Source organism: Cetorhinus maximus, chromosome 2 (assembly GCF_964194155.1).
Source record: "Cetorhinus maximus chromosome 2, sCetMax3.hap1.1, whole genome shotgun sequence".
NCBI classification, from domain to species: Eukaryota; Metazoa; Chordata; class Chondrichthyes; order Lamniformes; family Cetorhinidae; genus Cetorhinus; species Cetorhinus maximus.
In genome coordinates, this window is record NC_135880.1 from 70,250,420 (window position 1) to 70,274,373 (window position 23,954).

Genomic DNA, 23,954 nt, shown 5'->3' on the forward strand with positions numbered 1-23,954 from the left:
TTGATAAGCACGTATTTATTTCTTGTAATTTCTGTGGGTCAGCACTTTCCAACGCTAGTCGGATGTTACGGCCCATCCTTTTTTGCATATACTTGGCATTTAACTCGACCCCCCCCACCATTTTCAACCATGCCATACACTCGAATTAATAGTCAGCCTCAATTTTCACCCCACACATATATGTTTTACTTCTTGGTACCCTTAACCTGGGCGCAACGCATCAGGCATTTCAAACGGGCTGTGTCACAAAGCTGCGGGGGTGTTTAAGACACAGCCATTCTTTACAGCGGATGCTGACGACATTTCAAAATGATGACCACCCACACCCACGCTGGTGGTTCACCTTGATACTTGGCATATAAGTCGACCCTTGTCTTTGGAGGGAATTTTTGAGATTTCAGAGGTCAACTTATACACTGGAATCAATGGCATTTTAGACAGAGCTTCTGAGTCCACAAATATCACTGTGGCTTGAAGAGTGCCCCTTTCCAAGGACAGCATGAACTAATGGGAACCAATTATATTTATTATGAAATATGGAAAGTTAATATCACAATGATCCTTGTTGTGCCACTTATGATGAGCATAAACCAAGTTAATATGGCTCATTGACCTGTTTTTATGACCTTAAAGTTCAGTCCTTCAGGTAAAATATGTCAGATAATAATGAAGAAGCAAACCTTCTTAGTTTTCTGATATTCAGTCTGATTTGTTCAAGAAACAAACATTCCACTCAATTAAGATTTTTATTGATGTTTCAAAATCAAAGAACATCATCATACAGAGCAACATGGAGGGGAAGCAAAATAAAAGTCAAAAAGGTACAAAAAAAATCTTATGTACAAACTGAAACATAAATAATCCAATTACAATCAACTTTCTATCTTATCTTCACATGAAATACTGCATTGCCTCACTGTTTTTGGGACCTATTAATTTAAACATTGATCATTCCTCCTATCCTCACTTCCCAGGATACACAGTGACACGATCAATATGTCTATTTGACAACTATGCCAGGTTTGTGGGCAGACTTTGCCCTTTATCCAAAAGACTTATTTGCAATCTTGCAACCTCCAATTATTTATCTGGTTGATATTTGGTGGTTCTTTGCTCTCCCCATACTGTAGCACTTTGTGCTTAGTCAGTGTTCATGCTAAGGAAAACCTGGTACCTCCCTTTCTTGGCTTTGTTTCATAAAGGAACGCAAAAGAAGCTTCCTGAAGCTCAGATTGTGGACATCTCAAGTATGCACACACTACTATTCTTTTCAGATGTATTCTTCACATCTTCAAAGGAATGTTAAGAATAAACCTCTACATGACTTTATTCTCAAGTATTCATCAGAAATTATACCTGTGCCTATAATTTTCCAAAATAATCCAATGCATTTAAAAGAAAACTCTCACTGTCATGGCAATTGCTTTCCCTATTCAATCTGCCAACCTTTGTTAATATGTTTACAAGACTTTGTCTTGATTCCTCAACATTCCCTTTCTGAAAACAATGAGCAATGCTAGGAATGTTAGGATCTGAATTTTAGCCGATAGTTCTGCACAGCAGGGATAAAGAGTGAGGAGGTTGCTGCGAGGTTGTGAAACCCGGAAGAACAGACTTCCCAAATATCATGCCAGGCTGTTTTAAATTTTTACTGTGGGTTCCTGCCCACAGGCAGCCTGATTGACAGGCTGGGGGCCTTTCTAACGAGATGCCTGCTTCACAGGGCCAAAGACCTATGAGAGCAAGTAGTGTGGCAGTAAGAGATTGTTTGAGGAGGTTGGCAGGGGTTGGGGGGTGTGGAGGAGAGGCCAATGATGTTCTGAGGGTCTAAATTGCAGGGGAAGGGTTCCATGTGGGTGGGGGTGGGCTGGTTTACTGGCACTCCTCCAGGCCTGCAGCAATGCTGCAAATGCCTTGTGGGTTCAGCCTTTCTCACTTCCATTAAGTTGTCAAGTTTCCCAACACCTGGGGAAACTCAGCCGCCAGTCGATAAAAATAAAGAATGTTCAAATGAAAGCCTGCAGCTTCATTATAATGTTTAAATTATCAACCTGCTTCCCGCAAGTGGCTTGGTTGTTCTCCCTTCGTTCAGCTTCCATTAAAAATGGGAAGTGGGTGGAATTGAGGCGGGTTTGGTTCTTGTTCCAGATTTGTTCCTGTTAACCTCTGACATGAGCTCAACCCACCCTTTTTTGGGAGTTAAGATTCAGCCTACATTTCTGTACTTAGCTTTAGAAATATGTTGATTGTGCCAGCCACAAGTTGAAGTGATTGTTGGAGAGCTGGGGAATTCCAGGCTACCCAGAGTGGCTCTTCCATTTAAAAAATTGTCAGCTTGTACATTCTAACGCTGAAGAAAACTACTCACAAAAGTGTCAGGAGAAGTGTTATTTCTAGGATGCTAATCCAAAACTACAAAAGTATAATAATTTAGAACAATTTCAATAAATATTAAACTTATTTTTCTTGTCTTTCCTTTATTCCATTTTCTCTTCCAATTTTTTTCTTTTTTATTATTTAACTCTATTCTATTCCAAATTAATTTACCCCATTCTAACTATATGTTTTCATAAAAAAGCAAACCTTATACTTTTCCTTAATATTTCCCTGGGCATCAAGGGGCCCATTTTCACTTTTGGAAGTGGAATCCATGTTGTTGTAAAACTTGAACACTGATTAACTGAAAACTGATTCCATAGACAAGGAGTGTCTCCATAGACAACGAATCAAGGTCCAGGAATGTAAAGGTTGCCACAACTTTGACATAAACACAAGGCCAACTGTTGAGTGATATCTTATTGATAGCCCAAAAACCTAATCACCTCTCAACACTCTGTGCTCCAAAGATTAATTGCTTTTTAAGTAAAGTTTTAAAAAGGGGCCAGCATTGATATCTGATTAAGAATGGGCCTAAACTTTGTAAGTGTAGAGATGAAATATCCTGATTATTATATTACTGGGACTATAGAAATATCAAGTGTAGAATTAGATTGGTCTGTGTTATGTAATTCAGCTTTTAATGCAAACCAGTATCTTGAGATATTTGTAGATTACCCTCAAGTTAGGGGGAAATATATTGTGCTTTATGATCTTGAAAGTTTTATGCAGTTAATTATCTCCCTCAGGAGATTACATGAATTGGATAGAGTCCATTGGCCTGCTAAAACAAGTGAGAATAGTCCTAATGTTCCACACATTGTTATTCTCTCGGTAGGTAAGTTTAGCCAGTTACCATCCAGGCTGCTAGGTGGATTGCTACAAAATGCTGACGGGCAGAGGGAAGACATGGAACAACTCCCACAGTATGCCAGTGATTAGATATTTAGTGAAAAATATTTGTATATTGTTTACCACTCCTCCCTACCCTTCATACTACAAATGCACTGAAAGAATTTCAATAATTTTTACAACACAAATAAAATTGTTAATCCTTGAAACAATGGTTAGGTTATTGATGGGGCTAAGTTACTTGGTTGAGGCCTGATGGAAGGGAGCTTGCGGATGGCCAGGGAAAGCATTTCTTCTGCTCCTGCCCCACAAGCAATGCTGTAAAGACACTTCCCTTCTCTCTGAAGCTGTTCTTTCAGCTGTCAGGTTTTCCAAGGCCTGGGAGGTCTGGCTGACCCAGGTTAAGCCCGAAAAGCAGGTTAAATCAGAGCCTTTCACCATCATTAAAATATTTAAATTGCCATTCTGCCTCTGTTGAACCCAAAACTGAGTGGGTTTGAGATTTTTAAAATTTTAACATCTGACTTGGGGGCTTAAAATTCATCTCATTGTTTGAAAACATTGAAAGATTCTGGGTGTTTGTTTAGAATTTTTTTTGCAATACATATAACTGATGCAGACTCATAAATACTAATAGCAATCAGTTCTATATAGGAGCATAGGAACAGGAGTAGATCATTCAGCCCTTGAGCCTGTTCCACCATTCAATTAGCGCAAGGTTCATCTGGCTCTTAACTCAATCTAACTGCCTTGGTTTAATCTCAATTTTGAAATTTTCAGTTGACTTACTCTCAACAGCTTTTTGGAGAAGAGTTCCCGATTTCCACTACCCTTTTTTGTGATGAAGTGCTTTCTTCTTTCACATTTATTTATAGAGGACTGCAGTTGAGCAAGAATTTCTCTTCACATCCGTGTCTGCTCTGGAGGATTGGTCATGAAGTCATGGATGGCTTGGTGTAAGGGCAACCATTTGCTTATAGATGCTTTTAATGCCACAATCCAGCTGGAGAGACAAGCTCAAATATTAATTTTCTTACAATTTCACCTCTGCAGCACCCATTAAGCCTCAATTTTTAAGCAGCAGGCTATAAAATATTGTGGCTTCTTTGCAAAAAAATCAGATTTATTGGAAGGGTCATATGTATTTAATACAAATGCCTGACTGCCGCTTGCAGCATCTTTAATTTGTGCCTTTGTGAAACAGCAAGGTTCAAACCACTTAACCTTGTATCTGGTTTCGTGGAGATCTTTAGTTAAATGACCTCATGAAGGTCATTATAATTTTCTTCAGGCTTTTAATGGCCTGATAAACATCTGACACAGGATACATATCCACTGTTTAAAGAGACATGATTGAACTTAACTAAGTTTTTCACTTTAGCAGGTTTGTATATGAGGTGCACTGTACTTACCGCTTGTTGTCAGCTGCATTGTCTGCACACAGATAGAAGGTTTTAAACTCTTCCGAAGGTGGTTTGGCTTCGATCACAGTTCGCTTTGACCCAAGGCTCTGCTCACTCACTGTGTAACCCTGTAAGTAAATCCCTCCTGTTGGTAAAGAACAGAAAAATTAATACGATTGGATCACTCCCATTAAAGTGACAGAACCTATTACATAACCGTCCCAAAGAAAATTACAATGCCTAGGTCACAATAACTCTGGAAACTTGAGCAAGATGTGAACTCTGGCACCTGTATGTTCTTGTCCAGCGTGAGGTCAATTGATTTCTTTGTTGGGCCTGGACAATGCTCAGCACTCTGATGCAGCAAAATAGAAATGAAGGATGGACACTCTTAGTGTAGAACCAGCATTTGGATGTTAATGAGGTGCTGCAGCCTCGACTTCCTCAGTACATCCATGGGACACCCAGACAAAGAAATTGTGTGAAAAAGAGTTGACGGGGGTTTGTGGTGGATCCTCCTTGGGCCGGGAGTATCCTGCAGTGGCAGATCAGCACTTCTGGTTTGCTACTGCTCTCTGTCGCCCAATGGGTGTTATTGAGAAGAAAACTGTCTCTGTAAGATTTAAGTCTTCAAACCTGGTTGTCATTTCTAAGGCTTTGTAAGATCTCACATGGATTCATTATATATTTCCTGGTCTGTGAAGTAGTATCTTGAATAGAACGCTACCCTTTTAAAAACAAAAATGTCAGCAGTTTATTCATTAAAAAATGCAATTGAGGCACTAGCACTTTTAAAAATTATACCTGCAGTGAATTCTAACTGGGATAATATCAGTTAGGTGGCTTGTAAGCTTTCTTCAGAACTTTGTCTCATTAAAAACTATAGACTTATTTGCCTATGAGCCAAATTTCTGTAGAAAAGGTTAAAGCATAAACAAACCAACCAAAATGGTGTCTTTGATGTAATGAGGAAAGAAAAGTAATGACATTGTTTTGGTTGCAATTGAGGATTGTTCCCATCACACTTCACTTCACCCTTACCATAAAAGCAGCTTCCATGAGCGGATTTATGCCCAAATGGAACGTTGTGTGCTCCAGAACTAAAAAGTTTCCTTTATCTTATTGGTTTATACTGGGGTGAGTTTCATGGTACCATTAAAAACCCACCTGGTGCCCTTAAGGGACGGGATGGTGGCATAGTGATAATGTCACTGGACTAGTAACCCAGAGGCTCAGGTTAATGCTGTGGGGCAGCTGGTGGAATTTAAATTCAATTTTTAAAAATCTGGAATATAAAGCTAGTCTCAGTAATGGTGATCATGAAACTATCATTGATTGTTGTTAAAAACCCATCTGGTTCACTAATGTCCATTAGGGAAGGAAATCTGCTGTCATGACCCGGTCTGGCCTACATGTGACTCCAGATCCACAGTAATGTAGTTGACTCTGAACTGCCCTCTGAAATGGCTGAGCAAGCCACTCAGTTCAAGGGTAATTACGGATGGGCAACAGGTGTTGGCCTTGCCATTGACACCCACATCCCATGAAAGAATAAATTAAAAAAAATAAGATCCATGGCATCTTGATTGTGTATTTAGCAACTAACTAAGGAGATAGTTGAGGCATGCACTTATTTAGGTTAGCTACAAGAACAAGCTAAGGGTGGGATTTTCTCGACATGGGCGGGATGGGAAAATTTGGAGAGTGGTCAAACAAGTCAATTGACTTTTGGTCGCTCTCCAAATTTTCCACGTCTTATCCACGACGATGCCCACCGCTGGTGGGACTGGAAAGTCCCGGCCTAAGTGTCAGTTAACAATTATAATCAATAAACAATAATATCAAAACTTTAAGATAACTTACTACCTTAAAGTTGATGTCAGCTATTCTGTTTACATTTTTTTGTTTTATTTGGCAGTGTGACATGCAGGTGAAAAAAGAATGAATTTGGGACAAAAGGAATGTGGAAATATTGTATTCATAACTGCTTTATTCTCTTAAATGTTATTGTATGTATGTGTAGGGTTTTGCTGTACATTTAAACAAAAGTGTTTTGGAAATTTACTGTTGCTCTAATGAAAATATTTGATTTTCTTGTTTATAGTTTCATAGCGTTTTGTACAATTGTAACACAATGTGATTTACCTATGTAACTTCAATCGATGTGTGGATGATACAAAAATCCGACTATCCGTCTAGCCTAGCAATGCTGAGATGCTACTGAATAGAAAAAATATCAGCCATTAATTCCAAATGAAAATTTGGGGAAAACTAAAACAGAAAAGTCCCAAGAATTAAGATAATGAGCAAACTGGATTCCGGTAAAGGGTGTTGGGAGGCAATGGAGTGTAATACTTAGTGAGAGGGTACAGGTTTTAGTACTCAATTCTACAAGGAGCAAGTTTTCAATTTGCGCGGAAGCTCTGAAGAAAAATTAGGCAAGAGATTTGGATTATTAAGGATTGTCTTGGACATTTTGAAAATGATGTATAGTTCTGTAAGGCTATTGGGGGGAGAGGATGACAGATGAGTATGACTGGACATATGTTAAAAACAAAAAACTACTGCGGATGCTGGAAATCCAAAACAAAACAAAAACAGAATTACCTGGAAAAACTCAGCAGATCTGGCAGCATCGGCAGAGAAGAAAAGAGTTGACGTTTCGAGTCCTCACGACCCTTCAGCAGAACTGAGTAATATTAGGAGAGGGGTGAAATATAAGCTGGTTTAAGCTTATATTTCACCCCTCTCCTAATATTACTCAGTTCTGTTGAAGGGTCGTGAGGACTCGAAACGTCAACTCTTTTCTTCTCCACCGATGCTGCCAGACCTGCTGAGTTTTTCCAGGTAATTCTGGACATATGTTACTGGATGTAACACATTCTTGGGGCTTGATGCTGCTTTGTGTTGTAAGTATTTAACCTTCACTGTTGAGACTTAGGGTAGTAGAAGCCCATTAATTATGTTACAGTTTATATTGAAAAATATTACATTGTCTATCTCTAATTTTTGAAGATTAATGCTATTCTACAATGATTTGGAACTTTCTCATTGGTGAGGCTCTTCTCTTACTGTCTGCAGTGATACCACCTTCTCGAGGGTAGTTAGGGACGGGCAACAAATGCTGGTCTTGCCAGCGACGCCCACACTCCATGAAAGAATAAATTAAAAAACATGGCATTTGCTGAATTATATCATCACATTGCAGTATATACAATTATGTTTGTCCAAGAAAGAGAAAAGAAGGCATTTCAAAAGGATGAAAAATGCTTAATTCAAATTGAAATTAATCAACAACAAAAAACCTCCAGTACTGCATTGTTAATTGAAACTACTCGAAAATTTGTTTAATTAATCAATTTAAAGGACAATTTTGAATTATCAGAAGAAAACTCTATACATTCTATTTTATGCTGCATAGAAGTGGAAGGCTTTAATCTCATTCTTGCAGCACTTTTAAATTTGGGATTAACAACAGATTTACAGATGTAGTAATTTATTAACATATTTTTCAATCCCACAGTTCACTCAGAACTGCTCGTTTGTAATTGTCTAAGAGTGTTATCATTCTGTTATATATATTTTACATTAATACTATGATCCTGTAGTGACAGTGAAAAATATGGCACAAAGCTCACAGTAAAATTCTATGCAGCATTTCTTGGTAAATTTTCTGTATGCTTTGTTGATGGTTGTTGAAGCTCTAGAACTCACTCTATTTATTGGTTTACAAAAGACCTTTTTATTTTGCGGCAGTTCACTGGTTTTGACTTTGTGCTTAAATTGAGAGTTTTGGCACACCAGATTAGGTCATATGATGAAAAAGACTGAGAGACGTTATATGCACTGAGAATGCCCACCTTCCTGGTCATGAAGGATGGAAAAGACAATACAATTAGCTGAAGGGAAAAGCAGGGTAGAATACCAAAGCTTATTTTCACTGCAGTTCCAAAAGCTTCTCCCTGATATTTTTAAGCTACCGGAGTACAATTGTACAAACGTTGCCTTCCTGAAACAGTTGCTCTTCATATGTAAGCCTAGGTAATGAGTTTCAGTAAACTGTTAGTCTGGGAAAGGCATCACAGCTCAACCCAATCCTCCTTGCACACTGCTCATATCTTGGTGTACTTCCAACGAACCGGGAATGGGGATATTTCTTCTCTCCCTGCCCTTTGTAGTCTGGGGATGATAACCCGCCCTTGACAGACTTGGCAGTAACTGGTGAAGGTACAGCAGAGTTTATATTATTTTGTAATGTACTTTTTACAATCTGCAGATGAAGGCAGTACAATGTTGGTTTATTGTTTTGAATCTTCCCTCCCCTCCTCCAACACGTTTTTGCCCGTGTGTTTTGTATTAGTAAGTTGACCATATGGTCTGCCGAACAAGTTTGAATCTGTTCTGGATTTCAGGTATTAGAAGGAATTAAATCAATTCTATATTTAAGGATTCTTATAGTGCTTGAATAAGATGCCCCAATAATAATAGATTCATAATGAAGATCAGAGCATCTGCAATCGAGAGGCAAGAAGCGGAATGGATAGCAATGCTGGTTAAAAAACAGAGTAGGGAGTAAGGTAGTTACTCAAACTGGTAATTTCAATTTCAAAATTTGTGGATGATATATTTGGGGCTGTAATTAATACATAGGAGAACAGTGATAAAATACGGGAAGATATTGCTTTGCTTGCAGAATGGGATGTAATTGGAAAATGAACTTTAGAGGTAAGTGTGAGGTGGGTATATTTTGTTGGGAAGAATTCGGAGGCCACATATGTTAATGTTATGTTAGTTGTATTGTTAAGGATTGGGTATTGATAATTAAGTATCTTGAGCACACATAAAAGGGACTGCTGAGACCCTGGGTAGGTAGGAGGCAGAAACATGTAATGCTGCATTCTGTGAATAAACCTATTATCAAGAAAAGGATCTGTCTAATTTCATGCTTCACCATCTGGCTTGGGATACATTTAACAATATATTGCTCAGATGATAAATGTCTGAATGGGGTAGAGAAACAGGAATTTGGGAGTACAGATATGCCAATCACTTAAAATAGCAATGCAGGTTAGTGTGGCCATTAAAAAGCAAATCAACTGGCATTTATTTCTAGAGGAATAAAACTGTAAAGCAGAGAAGTTGTGTTAACCTGTGTAAAACCTTGCTTAGACCATACCTGGAACTTTTAAAACTTGGAGTTTTAGTAGTAATCTCAAAAATCACCATTCCCATCAAGAAATCAGCCTCTGCAGGTTTAGTTTTATTTGGTTCTGAACTGTTTGAAGATAAACCACTTGATTACATAGCCAATGATTAAATTTTAGATAACTTTGGTTCCCAAAGTGCAGCACAATCAGGGTAATTTTAGCTGGTGAGTTTCTCCTGTTTCCTGATTGACTGATTTTTGTGACCAACGCAATTCAAATAAACAAACATGTCCCATTTTAAAACAGCGTTGACAAAAATCTCCGAAGTCTTCCTTCTAGTGCCCACAGGTCATAGGCCTCAAATGTATCGGCAGCCACCATATGCTTCCTCCCTCTTCAGGTACATAGCAATGGAAGAGAGGCAGGCAGTCAAGGGGGGCGGTTGTTCCCCACCACCCCCACCCATAGCAACATGCTGCCTGGACCTGTTAATGGCTGCCTAGGCCAGGCCAAAGAGCAGACCCATGAGGAGGTCCTCTGACTTGCCTGTACCCCTCCCTGCACTTGGTGGCCAGAGATCAGGGTATGGGACTGAAGTGTAGCCCCTTCAAATAATGGAAGAGAGGCTGCAACCTCTCATGCTCCAAGCTAAGGGTAGAAAACAAATGTCCCAGGTCATAAAATTAAGAGCTGAGTACCTGTTTCGCATTCTACAATTAGAAGTCACTCCTGCAACATCAAGGGGCAAGAAAATCAGTACAACATTATCTTCATTATTTCAGCTTTGTCACCAAGACAAGAACTTGAGTTTCTTGATGACCCATTTAACAGTAAGTAAATAGGTGAATGTGCTGGGTGTAAGTGTCTCTGAGTATGTTTACTCCAAACACGGCCCCATGTTTTCTGAAGCCAAACTATTGTGTGCAGCATCATCGTGAATTGTAATAGTTGGATTCGGTTACAGTATGGTTTTGAAAGATTTTTGGATGTGCAGATTATGGACGGGAAGCGTGGCGGGTGGGGGAACTTAATTTGGTGTAAGGCCAAAAATCAGTTGCCCAATGGCAAGATGAACTTCAGCAGTTATGTTCTTGGGGTTATAAAGGCGAGTCTTCCTGATGACCAATGTTGGGAAGCCCTTTTGCATGTATTAACATGTCATGGATGCTCAATAAAAGGCCAGCTTGCCGGAATTAAGTTCCCCGCCAGCGAGAAATTAGAACATTCACATTCACAACTGCACATAAGTTGTGTGCACCTGGCAAGGTAAGCTTCTTCCATGATTAACAGTGAGTTGCAGTCGCATTGTCCTCTTTGGGGAGCATCTGTAAATGCCAACCTATGCTTGAGACTGGGTGGTGGCAGTGCCAGTTGTGTGGAGGATGACCAAGGGAGAGAGGAAAGGTTAGCAGGGAAGGGTGGAGCAGTGGCTGGGCAAAGGTGGAAGATATAGTTCAGGCTGTCCGGGCGGCCTTTACAAATGGCATCCAGGCCTTTAACCTCATGAGGTAATGGCAGGAATGCAACTTCCTGCCAGTCCCCACCGCGAAAATCGGTGAGCTTCTTGCGGATACATATGTAATGGGCTGAACAGCGCAAGATCGAGTGTGGCCAGCTATCCCATCCCCCTGTGGAAATCACTCTCACTTCCGCACCTGCCACTGAACTCTGACTCCAGAATGAAAGATTCCGGCTGATAAATCTGCATATTTTTAGAATATTGATATCTTTTTGAGAGACTTTGCCGTTTTCTCTATGGTAATGGTGAAGATTGTGTGGCATCAAGCTTGTTTTTGACTGGTATTTTAGTTCTCAAAATGCTCAGTTCAACTCAGCGTTTCCCTCCTTACTAGGTTTTTTTCAAATGCTTTGGTTAACATTTTATAAAAATTGTACAGAGTTTCAAACGGAACAATGCATACTAATGCATTTAGTACAAATTAGTACAAAATAAAATGTTATAAAAGGCGGCTGTTTGCAACAGATAAATGTGGCTGCACTTTTCAAATGGGATAATAAATCCAATGCTTAAAGTAATCTAAAATATGGTAGGAAAATGCACAATGAAAATTGGTTTGGCTTCAAATGCAAATTTTTGCAATAAAATGTTCAGTGTGACAGTGGGGATACTTGTTTTAAGGCTCACGCGTTAAACTTCAAAACACAAATCATGGATAATTGAATATTTCTGGATGATATTTTGTATTTTAACTTCATACTGTAATTCATTTAAGAAAATAAATTGTGTTTCTTTCTCTTTTTATAAGCATTCTTTATTACACCTATTCTGAAAATTTTGATTAAAAATGTACATTGTTGCCACCTTGAAAGTTTAGAAGGTATTGCAAGAACTAAGGAGAGTGAAAATGATTGCAGTCTGCTTACTGGGTATTGAATCCTCCAAATATTTTTGTTGCCAAAACAACAAAACTGTATTGAAAATGGAGAGATTGAATTCCAGAATTCTAAAAATGGAACTGAAATTTTTTATACCTAGAACATAAAATGAAAAAATATTCTAGTTTTGTTTCCTGGGATTTTTTTTTTTACATTTAATGCAAAAGCCAAAGGCACAAGACCAAAAATGTGAATAGTGGTGGGTTACTGTTCACTCGGGGCAGAATTTTGCCCTTGATGGGCGGGCGGGCCCCACCGGCTCGACAGCAGGCGGGCAGCCGATAGCCACCGCTGAAATGGGCCCCGCCGCCATTTTAAGTGGGGAGGCCAATTAAGGCCCGCCCAGCAGGCCGCCCGACAGGAAGCGCTATGCACTTCCTGTGCAGGCGGGGGGATTCCCCAAATGCCAGAGTGCGCTCTTTTGTGCAGGGAGAGCGCCGACAGTGTTTGAAAGTTTAAAAATAGAAAAATAAAAAAATTATTAATATGTCCCCCTCATGTGACAATGTCACACGAGATGGGACATGTTAATAAATATCACAGAAACTTTATTAAAGTTTTTTAAAATCGACATGAAACCTCATCCCGCCGGTGGATGAGGTTTCATGTTATTTCAGAAGCCCGCTGGGGCTCCTGGCCTGCCCGCCAGCCTTAAGGTTGGATGGGCAGGGCCCTTAATTGATTTAACTACCCTGTCAATGGCCTTAATTGGCCATTGACAGGTTGGCGGGTGGACAGCTGATCGCACTGTCTCCCCACCTTCCTGAATATTTAAATGGGGTGGGAACCCCCGACGTCACCCTGCATCATTTTCGTGTCGGCGAGCGGGCCCTGCCCCCAGATCGCCGACGGAAAAATTCTGACCAGCAAGTCTGAGATGTTGTGGTGACTTGCACGTGCATGTTGTAACCTGGAGCTATGGATAGTGCTGGTAGAGGCTTCAACATTCACTTCACTTGCGTTGCCACAGCCTCCAGGGCTATGGGCCAAGTACTGGAAAATGGGATTAGTGTAGTCAGATCTTTGTTGACCAGCGCAGACACGATGGGTCAAATGGCCTCCTTTTGTACTGTAAATGTCTGAGAAATCTGCTGTCCTTACCTGGTTTGGCCTATATGTGACTCCAGATTCACAGCAATGTGGTTGGCTCCGAAATGGCTTAGCAAGCCACTTGGTTACAAACCACTGCAGAAAGATTTAAGAAGTTGGCTCACTGCACCAGCTTCTCGAGGGAAATTAGGAATGGACAATGAATGCTGGCCTTTTCAGCGATGCCCACATCTCACGAAAGACTAATAAAATCACATCTCTCTGGTGAAGTTAAGGAATCTAGCCACACTGAGAGACTATAAAGTTCATGCTAACTATAAATTGGGACATACAATTATCAACCAGCTGCAAAAACATTGAATCAGCTGTTGTAATTTAGTAGTATTTGCTTTGCCTATAGGTCATAAAGCAAAAGGACAAACTCTTAACAGAAGCAGCAGTTGAAATTGGCATCTGTGGCTTAGCCCCTCCTCCTTCAGATACCATGCCTTAAGAGGTGTTGGATTGGTCCATGATTATGCTTCACAAAGTACTGCAGTGGCTTGCCATTGCCTTCTGCAGTACGGCTGACCAGAAAACTCTCCCGTTCTTACTGCCTGCCACCAAGCACAATGGAAGGATTTACAGGCTGATAATCAACCTGTTTGGCCACATTATGGACGCACCTCCTGTGGCCATCAAGTCCTGAAGTGGGACTTGAACCCGGAGCTTCTGCCCCAGATATAGGGACACTACCCTCTGCACCACAGGCCTTGTAGCTTATCTACAATCTTATAAATATTAGAATATTAAACTCTATTTATGAGTAGCAAAATAGGAATTTTTCAAAACGAATCTATCAGTGTTTCAGTTTATATGGTAGAGATGTTTTTTGGTGAGTGAACTACTGGTAATTTTTAGTTCCTTTGCTTTTTAAAATTCTTTTCTTTGACCTTTAAATGCTTCAACATTGATTTATCCTCAGTTTTGTCTCTGCAATCAGTTGCTCACCAACTGATTCATAGCAATTCTGCCATGCTCTTTTACAATTCACTGTGAAATGTGAAATGGCAGAAGCTCTTGGTATTGTTCTTAATTGTTTTTTCATAATACCTTTTATTTCATTTCCTCCTGTCATTTTTTTATTTCTCTGATAGCTGTAGGATTGAAATCCCCCTCCAACTGGGAAATTTATGGAACATAATTTCAAACCAACGGACATGTTTTGACCTCATGATTGGAAATGTAAATTTCAAAAAGATGAGCTGCAGTTAGCAGTAGAGGACTGGGCAGCAAGGAGTTAAAAAAAAAAGTGACTCATGGCTATCAGTGACCAATGGTACCAGGGAAATACCACTACCTGCCATCAACTAATGTAATCAAGAAGTCTGATTACCCAATACATTGGCACAAAATCAATACAATATACTCAAGGAATTATGCACCTAAGGTCTGCACCACAGGCAATGGCACTGGAATAGGGTAATTCAAAACCTCATTAACTTTGGAGCCAGGTGCTGGTGTTACTGTGCCTCCTCAAACAGTAGGAGAATTGCCCATACAATGAGAACTGATAATATTCGGCTGGATACATCTTCCATGGAAAACCCCATGTTGTTTCAACTAGCAGGAACTGATGACATTTATTTTGATGTATGATTTTGCGTGGAATCAACTAAATGGACTTTGGAACAACAGGAAATATGTTTTGACATGTCTGAGTTAAATTATAAAAAAGCAGATCTGAGCATCTGGGCTGCAGTTAGGAGGAGGGTCAAGCATGGTCACCTTGACTCAGGCCTAGATGCAACACCAGACAGACCAGCTGTGTTGGGATTGTAAATGTTTTCAGCCATATCATAGTGATATTGATCAGAGGGTTTTGTGAAGGTTTGGAGTGAAAACTTGGGGCAGAATTTTCTGCCTGTCGGGCAGGGGGGCCCGACCCAATCTCCGGCGGGCGGGGAGACGATCCCCGCCGGAGAAGTGGGCCCTGCCGCCATTTTATGCGCTTCCTGTGTGGGCAGGGGGGAATTAAGTGAGAGTGTGCTCTTTTGCGCATGCGCACGAAAGAGCGCACATCTCCCTGAGGCTAAGTGCTGCCTCAGGGAGATCGCTTACACTTTTAAAAATATTAAAAATAGAAAAAAATAAATTCCCTAACATGTCCCCCTCATGTGACAATGTCACATGAGATGGGGCATGTTCATAATTAACATAACTTTATTAAAAATTTTAAAACCCTGCATGAAACCTCATCCCATCAGTGGATGAGGTTTCATGTTTTATCTGTTTGCCGCCAAGGTTCCCGGCCTGCCCGCCAACCTTAAAGTTGGACAAGCAGGTACACTAATTACTATAATTGATCTGTCAATGGCCTCAATTGGCCATTGAAATGTCAGTGGACCCGCAGCTGATTTTGCTGCGCCCCCGCCTTCCTGAAAATTTAAATGGAGCGAGATGACGTCGGGGGTTCCGCCCAATGTCATCCTGCGTCGGCGAGCGGGCCCCGCCCCCTGCTCGCCAATGGCAAAATTCTGCCCTTGGTGTTTTTTTGTCAGTACCTTATAACTTGTTTCAGCCTTATCTTGGTGATATTGGTCTGAGGGTTTTCTCTTAAGTTTTCAGGACAAGACATGGTTCTTTGCTTGTGTCTTTATAAGCTTTAACCAAGTCATGGGGACTTTGTGTGGAGTTAGCGTGTTTGTAAGTTTAAGCCCGAGTTGTGGTGGCTTCATGTCGGCCACTGGGAACGGGTTGTTTTAATTTTGGTGTTTTGTACTGTGGGGTTTGGGTGATTCAATGAAGCAATTGTGAATTATCAAAAGAAACTTGTCTCACTGGTCATTCTGTTCAAGCCATACACTTGTGAACCTGGTGTCACGAGCTTGAGTGTGGGGAGGGCCTCTGAAGGGAGAAGGGGAACCCCTACATATCAGAGCTTGATTGATGTCTTGCGTTTGGCTATGACTGGTCAACAATGAACTATTGTAAAAGCAAAATACTGCAGATGCTGGAAATCTGAAATAAAATCAGTTCTGGAAAATCGCATCAGGTCTGGCAGCATCTGTGGGGAGAGAAACAGAGGGCGGAATCGTCCCAGATTTCCACTAAGTGCGAAAGCGGGCAGGTAAAACGACGTTTTCACGCCGTATTGTCCCAAACCTGCCACATTATTTATGCATTCTAGGGAAACACACCTTTTCCATGGCGGGCAGGCTCCAATTCGCCTGCCATGCTGTCACCTCGCCACTTCATCATGCCTGGCACCACATTTAAAGTACAGCCGCACTCAGTGCTTCCAGCCCAGGACTGCAGCAAAGAGACATGGCCCCAAAAGGCAAGAAGACTGCAACCCTCAAGTGCCTTTTGGACGCCGTGGAGACCCACTGTGATGTCCTTTACACCCGCTCTGGCTGCAGGAGGGGCAGCTACATTACCACTCTGGCATGGTAGGCGATGGCAGTGGTGATCAGTGCCAATGCTGCACAGAAGAGGTTGGATATCCAATGCAGATAGAGGATGAATGGGCTCATCCATACAGCCAGGATATGGCAACCATCTCATCACTCTAAACTCACACACTCATGCCCATCACACATTCACTGGCATCTCACTCACTGCCAGCTCAAGGGACACCACCACCCATTCTCACATACATACCCTCACATGTCCCTCTGGCCTTATCTTCTCTGGAGACTGCCTCCTCAGGCATCACCATCTTGAGGCCACTTGCATAGATCAACATGTGCCCCCCACATGCACCCTGGGATACCCTCCTTCCCCAGTCCTGCCGTCTCTTCCCTTGCCTGAGGCCACCTCCCCCATTCACCCAGTAAGCCCTAGCCTTGCAGCCATTGAAAAGCCACCCACATGTGGCTGATCTGGTAGGTAGAGACCCACCAAAAGTGATGTGGTGCTGTCTGTGAAGCCTGGTGCTGATGACTGCGAGTGCTGACTGAAACAAGGTAGGCAAACAAACCTTGAAGCCCTGAGCAAAGTGCAGCCTGCCATGTGCACGTTGCTTATGTGCTGTTGTGAAACATATCGGCCTGTTTTTTTGCCGATGTGGACAGACGATCCAATGCGGGGGGACGATTCCGGTGGGGAGGCCTAATAATGATATGCTGATATATTACAATAAGGTTCCCGATGGTGGGGAACGTGGCCCATCGGAGGGCTGAGCGGATGATCGCAAACTGGTTTCACACCATCGTGAAACCGATTGCACCATATTGTCCGCTCACGCCACCGAACACGCCCAACGCCGGCAGGCACGAAAAATCCCAGCCAGAGTTAACTCTTCTTCGGAACTCTGAAGAAGTCATATTGGACTCGAAATGTCAACTCTGTTCCTCTCTCTACAGATGCTGCCAGAACTGATGAGATTTTCCAGCCATTTCTCTGATGTACTATTGTTACTAAGTTACTCCATGGAGATAGCCGTTTGCACACAAGTGCTTTTAACCCAAGTTAATAGCTTTTAAGCCAAATAAAGATATTTAAGTTCCTGACATTACCATATATTTAATTCTCCTTAATATTGGATGTTAGAAGACTAAACAAAGGTAAGAGGCAAGACAGCTGCTGGTTACTAGGGTTTCAAACCTCCATATTTGAGATCTAATTAGTGGTTGTCCAGTATTTGCAGTACCCAGCTGAGTACACAAGCACAACTGAACACACAAGCATTGGAAATAAAAATACTAAAATGTGGGTTTTGGAACTATCTGCAATCATAAAACACCTAGGAGGAGTCAAATAAAGTTATTATCAATTTCCTTAGCAACTAATTAACCATCAAATCTTGGGAGTTAGTAGAGAGATATATCTTTTCTCCCTCAATGCTCTTAAGTTAGAAAAACCAACTTCATCTAATGATGACCATGAAACCATTGCCGATTGTTGTAAAAACCCATCTGGTTCACTAATGTCCTTTAGGGAAGGAAATCTACTGTCCTTACTTCTGTTTAGCTTCTGTTTACAAATGCATGACATATTGCTATTTAAAATGAATAATTGCTTAATAGTTTTCATGAATCATTTACATTCCAAGCATGGCTCACCTTGTGCATGTGTAGAGCGAATTCCTGCATAAAAATAAATGCAAGCATCCTTCAGCACACAGTAATGCTGAATCCATATATCCTTATTCCGATCCACCTGGTGAAGGAGACCAAGACATTCTGGGCTCTTGATGGCCAATGGTGGAATGTTGGCATTGTGGTGGGTCACATCTACCCAGACATGATTCTGTAAATGGAGGGATCTTCTTGTTAACACATTGGTATGTATTAATGTTACAGTCCCCACTACTTGCACCAATACCAAAAGCTTTGCCAATCCTCTAGGATTGTCTTGGAATCTCCAGGAATTGCAAATTACTCTCCAGGACAATGGTGTGAACAACCTGGGAGGAAAAGCATGATAGTAATAAAAACAATTGTGTTTTTGCCATTTCTTTGAATACTTTCACTTATTAATGATAAAATTACTGAAAGTTGGGAAAAAGGCTCTTTGGATGATTCATCACTTAATCAATCAAATAGCACAGCCTGTTTGCTTTCCAATTGGCATGGAAATACAATGTGCATGAAGGTATTTTGTGCAATTCAGTACTTACTGGCTGAAGCTGCCTGAATATGAATCCACCTGAGTATGAATCCATCTGAATATGAATCCATCTTCATATTTAATTTTGCAGCTATATTCGTGGCTTTGTTGTCAATATGCAGCCTGTAGCTGAAAATCATTTCGGAGAGAACTGTTGGGGCATCTCCATCACGCCAGGGGATCAACCCTGGTTCAATGAAGAATGCAGGAGGGCATGCCAGGAGCAGCACATGGCATACCTAAAAATGTGGTGTCAACCTGGTGAAACTACAAAACTGGACTACTTGCGTGCCAAACAGCATAAGCAGCAAGTGATAGACAGAGCTAAGTGATCCCACAGCTAATGGATCAGATCTAAGCTCCGCAATCTAACGATGGATACTTGGCATTGTTAACAACATGAGGGGTAGTTGGAAAATGGAGACTTTGGGCAGCTTCATTCAAATGGTTTTACTGTCCACCATGTACACAGACAAATTGTGGCAGGGTGAACAAGCCTGTTATACGAGGTAGGGGCCGTGATATGTTTCTTTGCACTGAGAAACATAGCAACATTAGAAAGCACGAATGAGTGGAAGCTTTTGGAGGACTCACTCCTAATAAAACCTAAGTATGCAAATAAACTTAAATATGTGGCATTGGCTGTTATACAGAAAAACACCCAGAATGAGCAAGTTACACAAACCTAAGCGGTGCACACTAAATGCTTGACACAGCCTTTGTCCTTACAATTCCATGAGATCTCACCAAATTGTGGTAAGAGCCTGAGAGAACTCCTACAGAATTTTACAACCTTTAGGCTTTCTATAGCACAATGAAGTCTGGTAAAAGGTTTCACCGATTTGTGATATTTTATAGGGATGAACATTTAAGAGGAGTACTTGTCAAAATATTCATTTCAGCAGTTTAAGAGATTTAACTTTGAGACTTGCAGCATCAACATGAGGAAATAAGTTAAAAATAAATGAGTCGGTTAACATTTTAAATAGCAGTACTAATGGCTGAAGCACCATGGTGCCAAGAATGAGGAAATAAGTATAATCTCTCCCCAAACCCAAACAGCTGAGTTCCAGACTGTCAATGCATCACTGTAATGCATTTAGTGCAGCCTGGATGTTTTCCTATGGATGGAGAAGGACAAATAATAGTAGGAGGGTTGCTCCCACATTGCTCTGTTACATCTTCTAAGTAGCATTCCTGGAGGACTGGGAACTTGCACTTGGGAGTTTGGGAGAGGCAGAGATGAAAACAAAAAGGAGTCAAAAAGCACGGGAGGTACATCGCTTTATATCCAGTTGGCAGGAACCGCTACTAGGGGTGTAACTGGAATGCCTGCCAAATGGCAGGAACTCCAGCACTTATTGCAGTTCCTGGGGGAGAAGGGTGCCAAATCCTTCCTAGAAAGAGCTCAGGATGCTGCCAATGGCTCCATTCCTAAGGAAGTACATTTACTTTATATTTTTAAATGAATTTTTTCTTGGAGGCCAGGTGGAACCCTCTGAAGGCAATTTCTGCTCCATGCCTCCCATTTCTATATTAATGGCCTTATTTAGGCCGATGAAGGCTGTATGATCAGCAGGCCATCAAGGAAATAGCTGTGTACACCCTGAACCTGGCATAACCAAGTCTTTGATTCAGTTGCAACTCTTTCAGTGTGTTCCTGTGCTGGGGTTCCAGTTGAGAGTGGGTTGGAAGTGATTTTGGGCACATAAGAAGTTTACCTTCAAATTAAAAAAGAAACGGGGCTCAACATATTGTAACAGGGAAATGTGTACAAGTTCCAGAGACACATTTACCAGGAACAGACCAATTAGCTTAAAGAACAAAATGTATTAATAAAATCTATTGTTAAAGATCCTTTTTTAGCTGATTTTATTGGATAATTGAACAAGAGAAAACTATGGGCTGAATTCTCTGGTTGGTGAGCGGGGGCAGGGCCCGCTCGCCGACGCGTAAAATGACGCGCGATGATGTCGGGCGTGCGTCCCGACGTCATCACACGTCATTCAGATCTTCAGTTCAGCGGGCATACACCGGAGTCAGCTGCGCACCTGCCGAACTGTCAAAGGCCTATTAAGGCCATTTAAAACCTAATTAACTCAATTAAATGAGCTGCCTATCCAACCTTAAGGTTGGCGGGCAGGCGATGAGCCCAGGTGGCCTTCGCATTTTTCATGAAGCCTCATCCATGGGCGGAATTTTCCCCCCGCCCACCCCCACACAACCCCCCCCCCGATGGGGGGAAAATTTTTCCCTATGTTTCTGCTGTAGTTCGTTTGCCACATACCTGATGAACAGGATGTACTGCTCGCTCCATTGCATCTAGCCACCTGCAACAAATAGCAAACAGATGAATACCCTTTCATTTAATGAATAGAAAAATGATAAACCAAATGCCAGGCATTTTAAAAAATGCTGAGTGCAGGCTTCTATATTTTCAACCTGCTGGAAATTACAATATTACATTTCATTTTTTTCTCCCCAGTGGGTATATGCATCTGGTCAGAAACCAAATCAGATTGGAGGCCCCGGATGAATTGAGCTGCCCGGTTAAGAAGAGAACTGAAACATCACTTGAGGGATTCAGTAATTCTATCTCAAAGTGTGACGAAACATGACCCCAGAATGGCGTCAAGGTATACTGGCATATGAACGCTTAATGCATTTAGCTGAAATCCTTTGCTATTTTAGCCATTTGTTTTACGTGGGTGATTGCCTGTATTCAAAGTAACAGTGGGAGAAATTGCAGGTGAATACATTAGGTGTCAGCCTTGGCTCAGTGGTGCCACATTTGCCCCTGAGTCTGAAGGTCAGGGGGTAGAGCCCTATTTCAGAGACTTGTACACATAGCTTAGAATGAAAATTCAGTGCAACACTAAGAGTATTGCATTGTTGGATGGGTTGCCTTGCAATGAGATGATCGACCAAGGTGGATGTAAAAGATCCAATTGCAATTTTAAAGGAGAGCAGAGGAGTTCTCCCAGTATCCTGACCAACATTTATCCCTCAATCAACATCGCTAAAGACAGCTTATTTGGTCATTTACTTCATTGCTACCTATGGAAACTTGTGTGAAAATTGACTGCTTATTTTCCTACATTACAACAGTAACTATACTTCAGAAATATTCCATTTGTGATGGCCTGAGGTTGTGCAATACACTGCATAAATAGAAGCTCTTTCTTTAAGTGTTCATAAGCTAGAATCTCACTGGCTCGGATATTGTGGTCTCAAAAACGGCAAGCACCTCCAAGCTGATGGTTTCACCAGGACCCGTTAACAGCGGGGAAGCAGTAGTGGTATTGTCGCTGGACCAGTAATCCAGAGACCCAGGGTAATGCCCTGGGGACCTGGGTTCGAATCCCCCCCACAGCGGATGGTGGAATTTGAATGGAATAAAAATGTGAAATTAAAAGTCTGATGATGACCACAAAACCATTGCTGATTTTTGTAAAAATCTGGTTCACCAATGCCTTTAGGGAAGGACTGGTCTACAAGCGACTCCAGACCTACAACAATGTGGTTGACTCTTAAATGGCCTAGCCACTTGTATCAAAGTGTTACAAAGCCTCCTAAAAGGAATGAAACTGGAAAACTCCAAACTCCAAAAAAGAATGACAACGGACCACCCAGCATCAACCTAGGCACCAGTCTGTCAACTAACATCAAAATTGGGAAAGCTGTTTCACAGAGTGGTCAAGCAACAGCCTGACATAGTCATCCTCATGGAATCAAATCAAACAGACATGACCATCCCTGGGTATGTCCTGTCCTGTCCTACCGGCAGGACAGATCCAGCAGAGGTGGTGGCACAGTGGTATACAGTCGAGAGGGAGTTGCCCTGGGAATCCTCAACATCGACTCCGGATCCCATGACGTCTCATGGCATCAAGTCAAACATGGGCAAGGAAACCTCCTGCTGATTACCACGTACCACCCTCCCTCAGCTGATGAATCAGTGCTCCTCCATGTTGAACACCACTTGGGACACAGAATGTACTCACCAAGAGTGGCTTGGTAGCGCTACTACTGGCCAAGCCCTAAATGACATAGCTGCTAGATTGGGTCAGCGGCAGGGGGATGAGGGAACCAACATGAGGGAAAAAGATACTTGACCTCATCCTCAACAACCTGCCTGCCGCAGGCGCATCTGTGTGTGATAGTGGCAGTAGGGGTGACCAGCGCACAGTTGTTGTGGAGATGAAGTCCTGCTTTCGCATTGTGGATACCCTCCATTGTGTTGTGTGGCACTACCACCGTGCTAAATGGGATAGATTTCAAACAGATCTAGCAACTCAAGATTGGGCATCCATGAAGAGCTGTGGGCCATCAGCAACAGCAGAATTGTACTTGGACACAATTATGGCCCAGCATAACCCCAACTCTACCATTACCATCACGCCAGGGGATCAACCCTGGTTCAATGAAGAGTGCCGGAGGGCATGCCAGAAGCAGCACATGGCATACCTAAAAATGAGGTGTCAACCTGGTGAAGCTACAACACAGGACTACTTGCATGCCAAACAGCATAAGCAGCAAGTGATAGACAGAGCTAAGTGATCCCACAACTAATGGATCAGATCTAAGCTCTGCAGTCAGTTGCATTCTGTCGTGAATGGTGGTGGACAATCAAACAACTCACTGGAGAAGGAGGCTCCACAAATATCCCCATCCTCAATAATGGAGGAACCCAGCACATCAGTGCAAAAGATGAGGCTGAAGCATTTGCTACAATCTTCAGCCAGAAGTGCCGAATGGATGATCCATCTCGGCCTCCTCTGGAGGTCCCAAGCATCATAGATGCCAGTCTCCAGCCAGCTCGATTCACTCTATGTGATATCAAGAAACGGCTGAAGGCACTGGATACTGCAAAGACTTGCCGCGCCTCTAGACAAGTTGTTCCAGTACAGCTACAACACTGGCACCTGCTTGCCTATGTGGAAAATTGCCACAGTATGTCCTGTACACAAAAAGCAAGACATATCCAACCCAGCCAATTACTGCCCCTTCAGGCTACTCTTGATCATCAGTAAAGTAATGGAAGGGGTCATCAACAGTGCTATCAAGCGGCACTTTCCTAGCAATAACCTGCTCACTGATTCCCAGTTAGGGTTCCACCAGGGCCACTCAGCTCCTG

The 23,954-nt window shown here is 41.9% G+C and overlaps 1 protein-coding gene across 1 annotated transcript in view; it reads right to left on the reverse strand.

The window, feature by feature from the left end:
* Positions 1-739: 739 nt before the first annotated feature.
* Positions 740-23,954, reverse strand: part of pdzph1 (PDZ and pleckstrin homology domains 1) — a 56,469-nt gene continuing 33,254 nt past the window's right edge. The window contains exons 8-11 of the mRNA XM_078559252.1: positions 21,105-21,147; positions 18,271-18,457; positions 4,641-4,776; positions 740-4,231 (exon numbers count right to left, since the gene is read on the reverse strand). Of these exons, the coding sequence (XP_078415378.1) occupies positions 4,132-4,231; positions 4,641-4,776; positions 18,271-18,457; positions 21,105-21,147 (466 nt within the window). The 3' untranslated portion in view covers positions 740-4,131. The remainder of the gene's footprint in view (positions 4,232-4,640; positions 4,777-18,270; positions 18,458-21,104; positions 21,148-23,954) is intronic.